We start from the raw sequence: 11,520 nt of genomic DNA, 5'->3' as shown, positions 1-11,520 counted from the left end.
CGTGGGCGTTCTCTTTCACACAGCATTAGTTGCTTAGGTTAGTCTTCTTGGTGATGCAACGAGCATCAGTTGCTTCTGTTTGATTTTTCTGCTGGAAGATATTCCTGCAGCTACTAATTTATAATAGCAGCTTGGAATATTTTGTCTCCTGAATTTTAGCTCCTGAGAACTATGAACATTAATAGTTCAGAATTTGGAGAGATTTCTGACAGGCATCTTTGGGATGAAACGCCAGACGGTCAGAGTATCTTTCCACAGGTAACTATGTTCGCTTGAATTTATCAGCTGTACCGTTTTAGCAAAATAACACTGTTTTTCTCTCACAACAAATTAGCATCAGCATCAGCCGTTTTTCTAGCCAGCCGAACAGGGCCTTGGGTTACCAATCTCTTCATGGACTGTCTCTAAACCGGTTTGGAGGCCAAAACTCTCTGTAGCTCTTTTTGTGGATTAAATGATAGTAATTTGGCCGCAAGCTCAGAAGTACCTGCTCCCTCCGTACGGAAAAGAACGTAATTCTAGCATAATGCCAATTCAAACCAATTTGAATTTAACAAAAGTACCAATACAATATATTTATTAGATTCTGTCATAGAACGTATTGATAATACACATAGCTTGAATCATAAATATTAATACTCTATTCTATAAATTTGATCAAATTTTGGATAGTTTAGCTAGACATCTAGAATTGCATCCGTTTCCGGACGGAGGCAATGCCTTTCTTTCATAATGCACCATAGTCCCCTTCTTTCTGTTACACCATAATCATTCATCTAATCTTAGCCCTTCTTATCCAGAAGCTCATGGGTCCATGTCCATGTCTAGTACAAAGCAACATGTCGACCCTCCCAAGACAAGCAAAAGCTTTTGAGCACAAAAGCCAACAAACAATGCAGTGACTAGTACACAAGTGTTTTACCCTTGCGTTACCCAGTTCAAAACATGGCCTGACCATTGCTCCATCAGAAACAGAATATGCTGCAATGGGGCGAGTGGATGCCACGAGCACAGACAGTCTACAAATTCTATGCAGAAACATCGGTTAATCAACAGAAAACACCTCATTGCAGTACAGACAAGGAGCAACAATTCCTTGCTCCATTACTTTAAGCCACGAGCCACATGGGAACAGAATGGAGACAAACTAAACAAAACAGCTTAGTCTGGAGGATATGATAGTATACTACCTTCGCAAGAAAAGCCACGCACACGTGAAAGGAGCAATGACCATGCCATCTTTCAAGAACAGACAGAGTTAAGAGACAAGATATTTAAGGAGACAATTGTACTGCTGAGCTCCAAAGAACACATTCTGCATCTGCTACTGATACTTTGGCACAAGGCATCCAGCAAAGTTTAGAAGCACAGGGCATAAAGATCGAAACAGTTTTCTAATTAAACTGAAACTCATAATCTCACCAGTTTGCAGCAAACATCACAATCTACTTACCACTACTCGGCTAGTCTTTGCACAACTTAAACTGAAGCACAAGAACAGCATCACTGCAGCTGCTGGAACTGCAAACAACTACTACCAGACACATCAGACAGCAACATAGTACTGCATTACCTAACACTAACAGGGTAACAACATTAAACTAAACAACCACCACATCAGGCACCTACTACAGCAGACCAATTTGTTTCTTCCTTGATTCCTTTCAAGCTCCTCACTCTTCCCGCCAAAATCACCTGATCAAATCAGAAGTCCAGCTCACTATCCACAGCCAACCAGCAGAGTAGGAATCACTAGGATCAGAGCAGGATGTCAGCCCTAGAAGGAAGCCTTCGGAAGAAGTTCATCAACGGGGAAGGCATCCTGCTCCTGAACCTCGGTGGACGCATGGCGTAAAGGCCCCACATCCCAATCATCACCTTCATCGGAACACAATATGCAATCACTGCAGCAGCTACACAGGAGATAGCGAAGAGCAGCGTCGCCCTCGGGTCACGCCAGCTGAGGACAGCCTGCATCCTCTCACCCTGTGTTGCAATGTCGCCTACCACTGTCTGAACTCTCCCAGCCACACTGCGGAGGCGGTCATATCGGAAGCGCACGACATCCCCACGGGTTGAAGGGAATGTGTCAAACTCCTCATCCAGCTCATCTGCAGTGGCTCCATCTGCATGAGACAGCCTCATCTCCATGTGAGGCGGATGCCTTGGACGGACTCTATACCTCCAAAGCCCAGCAAACGCCATGGCCAGAAAGGCCGTTGGAAGAATCAGCTCCGGCATTGTGAGGAACACCAGGAATGTGAATACAGCAAGGCATGAATGCACCGGGCGCTGCCAAGAGCGGACAAGCTCAAACCACCTGCCAATAGCAATAGGACCAGAGAGCACATTGATAAGGCGAAAGAAGTTTGCTTTGCTGCGCCTCATGCTCCACAGGTTTGAACGATGATCAAGCATGTACTCAACCACCTCTTTGCCAAGGGGCGGCTCCGCACGTCCAAGTCGGGCTGCAACCACATTGGTGGCCTGGGACCGAAGAGTCTCAACCTGGCGCACGAGGAGTGGCTCCGCATAGTGCATCTTCGGAAGCAAGGGGCGTGCATAGGCATGGAACATGTTACCAGCATTGCCACAGGCGAAGCGCACAGCTAGGTGAAGTTCCCCCATCTTCTTGACCCCTGACGGATGCAGCATCAGCAGAGGGTAGGCATGGGTATACACCCTATCAGTCTCCAATGTCGAAAGCCGAATACGAACTTTGCCAATGCAGTTATCACGGACAGCCATAGTAGTACTCCTAGATGTGTTGCCAACATGGCAATTGTCAAACACACCAACAGTGATGACAGTGCAGGGGTCAAACACCTCCCATGTGTACTGCTCGTTCCACCGGGGGCACAATGAGTCAACAAGAGTGCGTGTGCGGATCCACTTTTGGCCATACTTTGCAACACAATAAGCATCCGTCGTCGCACCCCTACCATCCCGGGACTTCATTGGCATTAGTCCAGTGGCACCAAGGACACCAAGCTCAAGCACCCCAACATGTGGTTTCCATAGCTGTTTTGCTGTGGGCTGAAGGTCGCTGCTGTAAGCTGTAGCCTCATCCAGAACATGGTAACCTCCATCAAGACTTAGCCGGAGATGCACACGGCGGCTCCCAAACCTGTGCACATTGTTGGCAGCAACATTGCCACCGGCAGTACCACGGTCCAACCCAAACCACCTCGAAACCACTGGCTTCCAATCCCACCGCCTCTCAATGGCAGACACTGGCACAACAAGGCGGCCAAGCAACTCATCCCGGCCTGGGGACACACGGTCTTCCACAGACAGCACCAAGAAGTCTTCAAATGGCTCTGCCACCACAAATATCAGGTCTTCATTCCAGAACGGACTTGCAGGTCCCCGTGTAGACACCACCGGCGCCGGCCGTGTGCGCATAATCTGGCTCCCCACCTGCGCACGCACGAAGAGCTCCGGGAATCGGCCGATTGCAAATGGGCCCTTGTCCATCGGGAACAAATCCTGCCCTTCAATGACGGAGACACGAAGATACCAGAGCTTGGGCGCGACGTACACCTGGGACCTGATGGACCCAAGCGCCCCGTTGCCGTGGACGCCGGCGGCCTTGGAGTGCCAGGCCTCCGCGAAGGACTCGTCGGCCTGGGTGCCGAACCAGACGGCGAGCATCACCTCCGTGCCGCCGCGCTGTCCCTTGCGGTCCTCCATGCTGTACCATTGCGGGGCGAGCGTACTGTCGGGCGGCGCGCGGCGCGGCACCTCGGAGAGGTCGAACCAGACGCGGCCGACGTGGTCGTCGCTGCCGCGCGCGCGCACGAACACCTCCACGAACGACGACTGGATGGTCTCCCTGGAGAAGGCGAACACCTGGTCCCAGTTGTGCGAAGGGACGGCCGGCGTCACGCCGCGGTAGTTGCCGAGCTTGACCTCCGCAACGGCCTCGGCCACCATGGGCACGCCGCGCGCGCGCACCACGCGCACGTAGAGGTACTCCACCTGCTCCACCAGGTCGTAGGTCGCGCTCGCCTTGTCGGCGACGACGCCGCTGCCGAGGCGGGGCCGCGTCTCCTTCAGCGAGAAGTCCCCGGGGCCGGAGAACATGGGCGGAACCGGGTACGGGTCCGCGTGCATCGTCACCGGCTTCATGGCCATCGGGACCGGCGGTTGCGGCATGATATCCATGGGCGGCTCCGGCTGCGGAGGCGGCGGCTGCACGGCCACCACAGGATGGTGCTGGTGCTGCTGCTGTGGCTGCGGCGGCGGGTGCGGCTGCGGCTGCTTCTTGGGCCCAGTCACCGTCGGCGCCGCCACCACCTCCGGCCCAACCACCACCGCCTTAGCCGGTTTCTCCTGCTTGGACTTGACGGCGACGTCGCCGGAGTTGACGCGGTAAATCTTGAGGGTGATCTCGCCGCGGATGTGGGAGAAGAGGCTGCGCTTCTCGAGGGTGAAGAGCTGCGGCACGGCCTCCTCGCCGGGCGCCGGCACGCCGGCGGCCGGGACGCGCACCTTCCCGAGGAAGTTCCGGCCGTGCGGGGCGGCGCCTCCACCGCCGCTGCCGGCGGCGGTGGCGGCGCCGCGGTCGTTGTAGACCCCGACGTCGATGGCGCGGTAGGGCAGGTCGTCGGGGTCGGAGACGGGGAAGACGACGCGCTCGTTCCAGACGGGGTTGAGCTCCTTAGGCCTGGCCCGCGTGCGGCGCTTCTGGTGCTCGAACTCCACCTCAACGTACGGCGACGAGGAGCCCTGGCCGTCCTTGGGCATGAGGTTGTGCGCCGCCACCACCTCCACTACCAGCTTCTCCGCCTTGGCCATCCCTCCGATCTTCGGTCTCCGGTCTCCGGACGGGAGGCGGCCGCCGATTCTACTTCTTCTACTCAAAGATTCCAAATTTCCCCCAAGATTTCCAAGGGGGGAAGAGGGGAAGAGAAATGGGGAGGGTTTATACGGATAGGGACGAGGAGGAGGAGGAGGGGGCAGGCGCGCGTGAAGGAATCTCCATCATCGCAATCGATGAGGGGCTGGGTCAGGGAAGCGGAGGGGGGAGGTGCCGAGGCGGTGTGGGCTCTGCTCTCTGCTCGCTGCTCGGGCAGCGGGATGTCACCGATGCCGCCGCGGTGGTGGTGGATGGTGGTGGCTCTCTGCTTCCTGCCGCTGCTGCGGGGCTGCTTTGCTCTGGTGGTCTGGTGCCGCGCGCTTCGCTTTGGGTGGTTTTTGAGGCGCCGCGCCGCGCGGGTTTTGGGTTTTCGTTTGGGTTGCCGTTGCCGTTTGGGTTTGGGTTTTCGCTGCAGCCTCTCACTCTCTGGTCTCTGCTGCGGTCTCTGCCTTGGTGCTCCGCAGCTTGGCAGGAGATGGGCGGCGGGGGTGGTGACGTCACTCCTCAGCCCGCATAGGATGCCACTGCTCAGTAGCTCCAATGGCGAGCGTTTGCGCGGTGGCCAGCCGGCGTTTACTGGAATTCATTTTTCGAGTAGTAGCAAGGGCACTAGTGAGATGGAGTGGAGAAATTTGATTGGGTTGCCGTCTCGCGCTCGAGATATGCGGCGGCCTGTTGGCTGGCTGGTTTCTGAATTGGTTTGGGTTGGTTGGTGCTGGTTTGTTGTGAGAGAAAAATACTCTTGGCTGACTAGTTTGGGCTGGCTGAAACCAACAAACGAACAGAGTGATGAAGATATGATGATGGTTTTGAACGATAACAGGTGTTGGGACGGCTCCGCAAACTATAACTTTGAGCAGCTCTACGAAAAATTGTAGTTTTTTTAGCGTCTTTTTAGATGCTCTTACAACATTCTCTTCGAACAGAGTGCGTAGAGCTAAAATCGTTTAGCTAAAAAATGGAACGGAGCTAAAAAAAACGTGAAGCAGAGCAGTCCCAAATACCCCCTTAAACACCACCAGAGGGCTTTTTGGCCATGTTTGTTTCGCTAAAAAGCTAGGCTAAAAAGTATTGTTCGCTAATTTGTTGTGAGAGAAAAATACTATATCATAGATGATAAGTTCAAGCGAACATATCTGATGATGAAACAAAGGGCTTTCAAACCAGCTCATACAATGATGAGCCCCTCGCTATTTGGAACACTATGATATATTTTCACAATACACTTATTTTTAGTCATAAATACCAATACTTCACTGTGATTTTTTAACTAAACTTAGTCAAAATTAAGAAAGCTTAATTTAATTCGGGCTCAAAATTATATCTTTTTTAGACAGAGATAGAGCTTAACTATGATTCAATGATGCCTTATTTTATATTAGATCTAATCAAATTGAAAATGGTTTTTTACTTTCGACAGAAATGCGGTGCTATGATAAGCTGGAGGAAGTATTATTTCTTCCAGAAAGTTTGCAATTATAGCATATGAGCCAACTAATTTCAAGTTTTATTATTTATATAAACTATATTAGTATTCAATATAATAAATAAGGACATTGTCTACTCATTTATGGAGTATATTTTTATAATAAATCTATCTGGAGCCATAAATATTAATATTGTTTTTTAATTGCCTACTCATTTACTCAAGGATTCAAAAAATTCTAAAAAAAATATGCAATTTTAGGATTCATTTTTTTTTCTTGATTTTCACCCATAAAAAGTAGGCTTACCTACTTTTCCAAATTTTAAAGTGCAGCCATTACATGTCGTGATATTTTTTAGAGGCACATGCGTCATTTTTCTATAAGACTAATGTGTTTGAAAGTGAATCCTAAAATCACATCTAATCCCTCTGTTCAAAAAAAAACTAGCACAATACAAAGTTAAAATATGTTAGGTTTTGAAAACGTCTAGGTCTCCAGTTGGGTTTCGATGATTAATGACGACACGAGATTACTATAATTAACGTGTGTTTGCAGAGGCAATCTGAGTTAGGTCATGGTAATAGAAATTGATTAGGCAATCATGGTTGTCATGCCCCTGTCAATGAAAATCGTTTCGGTTTTCAAAGGATGAACGACAAGGTTAAGGATGGACTAGTTCTAAGTGTCGTTTGGTGTTGTAGAGATATTTAGAGTAGTATAAGACTTTGTTTTTATTTTGGCCGTACTATTAAGGGGGTATGGACGAGTAGCTTAACCTAGGTGAGTCTAATGAATTAAGTGCGGTGCACACTTGTCAAACTTTGCACTAGTAGCTCATGAATAGTCCTAAAATCGATAGAAGTCAACTTTCTTCACAAAGAATTTTGAATTGGAAGTAAATGAAGAGTCAAATGACTGACCGGACACTGTTTTTGTTGTGATCGGACGCAGCTTGGAGAGTCTGGTCAGATCTTTTGATCGGCAGCAGCAGTCAGAGTACGACCGGACACAGACCAGTGCTCACCGAACACGACGCTAGCCGTATCTGTAGCAGCGTGGACATGTTGTTGACCACCAGCTAGACGCTGAACAGAGAAATGACTGGACTCTAGGTGCCAGCATCCGGTTAACAACAGTAAGGTTCCAGAGAAGGTTTTTGATGACCAGACGTGTCCGGTGGGTGCCGACCGGACGTAGGCCAGAGTCTGGTCAGAGCAAACGGCTCTCTCTATCACGCTGACGTATTACACTGACCGGTGCATCTGGTCACCTTGATCAGAGCGTCCGGTCATCCAGATACTTGCTGAGTTAGACCTCAACCGTTATGTTTTGAATAGGGGTATAAATACATATCCCACTCGTCCATTTGAGGTCTCTTGCCCATTTGTTCAGCTGAGAAATATCTTTGGAGTGCAAGGGAAAGCAAGAGCCTAGTGAGATGATTGAGATTTAATAATCTAAGATTGAAGACCTCATTAGTGCATAGGGAGTAGCAAGTGTGCATCCACCTTACTCATTTGGCCTGTCTTGGTCAAGTGAGAGTTTGTGTTTATTACTCTTGGTGATCGCCATCACCTAGACGGCTTGGTGGTGATTGAAAGCTTGATGATCATCCGGCGGAGCTTGTGGATGACCCAAGTTATTTTTGTGAGCGGTTGTGGGTGATTCACCGTGACAGAGTGTTAAAGAATCAGCCCGTAGAGAGCACTTGATCCTTGCACAGATCAAGGAGGAGCTATACCCTTGCACGGGTGCTCCAACAAGGACTAGTGGAGAGTGGCAACTCTCCAATACCTCAAGAAAACATCGCCGTGTTCCTTTCCCTCTCTTTATTTTGAACATTTATATTTGTGCAATTCATTTCATGTCTTTATATTCATAGAATTGTTATGCTAGAGTAGGATTGGAACCTAGGGTGTAAAACTTTTATACGGGAGAACAGTAGAAACACATTCTAGACATAAGAGGTGAAATGGGCTAAGTGTATGGCTTAATTATTGCAAAAATTTAGAATTAGCTCAATCCACCCCCACTCTTGAGCATCTTGATCCTTTTAGGTTTAATTAAATATCATTAGATTTGTCATTAGCTATCTTTTCATAGCATACCTATTTGGTATCATAGACATTGTTGTTTTTACCTATATACTCCCTTTGTTCCAAAAAGAACTGAAGTCTCGTATTTCTGATGAGTAAAACGATCTTAAGTTTGACGAGGTTTGTAGAAGATATTATCTATATTTTGATTTCAGTTAGGTTTATTATAAAAACATACCTGATGATTAATATAGTGATACTTATTGTACATCATAAATATTGATACCTTCTTATATATATCTGGTCAAAAAATTATCCTTCGTAGAGCGAGGTTTTCATTCTTTTTGGGACGAAGGGAGTACTTGGTTAAACTTTAGATACTTCAACAAAAATAGACCAAGAATTGCATCCGGCGAAGATGGCTTTTTGGAACAAATAGCTTACAAATGTAATATAGTTTGACAAAATTATTTCTATATGGTTCGTTTGAATCCGGTTGCGATTTTAAAGTGGCTAAAAAATCATAACTTAATCCCAATAGTGAGGCTTCTACGATATTCTTCTATGTGTTCCAACAATCCAAAGCAATAATCCATTATCCCTATTCTATGGGCTTCTTGGGGATTCTAGGATGGGAAAAGACAATTTAGCTCTTTGCAATATTCCTTCTACATTATCCACATAACCATTTGAAAGGGTGCTTTAGACTTTTATGGTGTACAATCTACTATTAGAAGTGTAATGTAGGAATCCTAATAGATTAGATTATTTACCTCTAAATCTAAAATCACACTACCTGCTATCTAGATTCCTATGATCCCTATAGGAACATGTTTATTTTAGATAGGTACTCCCTTTGTCCCAAATTGTAAGCCGTTAAGGATTTTATAGGTTCGTAACTTTTGCTACGTACGTAGAAAGAACTAACATATATCTAGCTGTGCATAAAGAATTACTTCCTTTGTTTCATAAAAAAAACATTCTCACTTCTCGAGAAGTCAAATATTTTTAACGTCAACCAAATATATATAATATCAATATTTATGATGTATAATTAGTATCATTAGACAAATCATTGAATACATTTTTATAATAAACTTTTTTTGAAGATACAAATGATGTTAATATTTTCTACAAATATAGTTGGACTTAATCGGTGATATATCTAGAAAAGCGACTTCCAGGGCCCCTGTTTGGAACACACGAATATAAAACAAATGAATGTAAAAAATGCAAGAATAGAACATAGCAAAACATAGAAAACTATAGGATTTAAAAAATATAGGAATATAATCTTTAGGGTGTTTGGATTGCAGGAAAACACGAATGTCGCATGTACCCAAGAAGCAAAGTTCCATTCTTCAAAACTTGAGAAAACAATGTAGGAATTTTTCCTTTAGGTTTTTTTGGATGCTTTTTTTTCTTTGTTTTGTAAAGCCAGGCTAGCCTTTCATCTCGAAAGGAATACTGATTTCCTTTTATTCAAACAATAACTTCAGAAAGCTTTCCTAAAGAATCTATTCCTTTGTTTTTTCTTCGGAAGTCCTCAATTCTAAGGCTCCGTTCGGCTTACCCCATATTCGACTTATTTAACTTATTTTTTCTGCTGAAATAGTATTTTTCTCTTATAATAATTTAATCAAAATCGTATTTTTCAGCTAGTTTCAGCTAAGATTCAGCGAGGTAGACCCTCAGTTTGGAATGGAGGAAATAGTAATCAATTTTGAAGACCCAGGTTAGGTAGTCAACCTAGCCTAGGCTTAAATCGAAGGCACGTTGGGGTAGTAGGAACTGGTGGTGCATGCGTGCGGCAGTCGTGAAGGCTCGTTGGGGTAGTAGGAATTTGGCGCGAGAAGCGAGGGGTGGAGACCGCCGGGCCGGACCGGCCGGAATTCCTCCCTGCCTGGCTCCCTGCTTGCGCCGTGGCCCGTGGCTGTGCCGTCGTGTCCCGGGGCCTTGGGATTGGATAGACACACTCCTGCCAGGAGTAGGAGGAGTAGGCCTGCTGCACCTTGTCGGACTGGATTGGCTTTGCCTAGGTCCTGTTTAGTTGCCAAAAAATTTTGTATAGTAACTATCACATCGAATCTTACGGCGGAGTACTAAATGTAAAAAAAAAAACTAATTATACAGTTAGTCGAGAAATCGCGAGACGAAACTTTTAAACCTAATTAATCCATAATTAGACACTAATTACCAAATACAAACGAAATGCTACAGTGAGCCAAAATCCAAAATGTTTTGGATCTAAACGCACCCCTACTCGCACTCTCGGGGCTTGTGCCGTGCGCAAGCGCAAGTAGGAAGAGTACGGAGTAGTAGGAGTACACCGCCGTTAATTAACACAAAAACAGCTCGAAAACATTTTCCACGGACAGGAGTCCAGACCTGTTGATCCCCAGCTAAAGGGCATTTCCTCCGTCCTAAAAAGCATTTAATTCTAAAAAAACAGTATTATATTAAAGTTTGTTAAAATTAGCTAAATTTGAAAAAGTTATTAATATTTATCCTACTATATAAGCTGATATGGTTAGATTCGTCACGGAATATATTTTTATAGTATATTTTTTTTTGAGTCTTACATGTTAATACTATTTTGACCGGCGTTTCAAGACAGAAATAGTATTTATAGTCTATGCAGATAAGAGGATTAAACGGGTGAGTAACTCTTAACTAAATCTCAAGTTGTTGGTTGTTAAACCCAGCTAACAGAGCCAAGTGTTACTGCACGTTTGGTAGGGATTTAGATTTTCAAAATATTTCGGACCCAAATTCTTTGAGGAAATGTTTCGAACGATGAATCAGAATCACTTTATGAAATCACTTAGCTACGTAGGCTAGATTTTAATTTCAAAAAAATATTTTTTTAATAAAAAAGTCATATCAATGAAAATACATTTTGCGGGCGAATCCACTCCTAGGCCATTTCACATGCATAGATAAGAAAAGGAGAATCATTTTAGCTGTTTTTGGACAGAAACATTTAATCTTTTTCTATGTTTGGAAGTGGTTCTGCCATTTCTGGATAGAATCTAAAACGGTTCAACCTTCCAAATGGCCCCTTAGAATGCTGATTTTTTTTATGTTTGGAATTAACACAAGTTAGAGGTGAAACTAGAGCTAGCGCCTTACCTAGCTTGAGTTCTGGTTCGGCCTATGATAAAAAACCACCTATCTTCTATGCCTCGACCTTCTC

The 11,520-nt window shown here is 45.8% G+C and overlaps 1 protein-coding gene across 1 annotated transcript; it reads right to left on the bottom strand.

The window, feature by feature from the left end:
- Positions 1-1,353: 1,353 nt before the first annotated feature.
- Positions 1,354-4,935, bottom strand: LOC136478343 (FT-interacting protein 3-like). The gene has a single exon (XM_066476764.1). The coding sequence runs from the start codon at positions 4,798-4,800 to the stop codon at positions 1,759-1,761; it is 3,042 nt and encodes a 1,013-aa protein (XP_066332861.1). The 5' UTR covers positions 4,801-4,935; the 3' UTR covers positions 1,354-1,758.
- Positions 4,936-11,520: the final 6,585 nt, after the last annotated feature.

The sequence above is a fragment of the Miscanthus floridulus genome, chromosome 8 (assembly GCF_019320115.1).
Source record: "Miscanthus floridulus cultivar M001 chromosome 8, ASM1932011v1, whole genome shotgun sequence".
Taxonomy (NCBI): Eukaryota; Viridiplantae; Streptophyta; class Magnoliopsida; order Poales; family Poaceae; genus Miscanthus; species Miscanthus floridulus.
This window is presented reverse-complemented; position numbering and strand designations above follow the sequence as displayed.

Excerpts from the sequence above, each read along its gene's own strand:
- LOC136478343 (XM_066476764.1), bottom strand. The coding sequence starts at position 4,800 with ATGGCCAAGGCGGAGAAGCTGGTAGTGGAGGTGGTGGCGGCGCACAAC.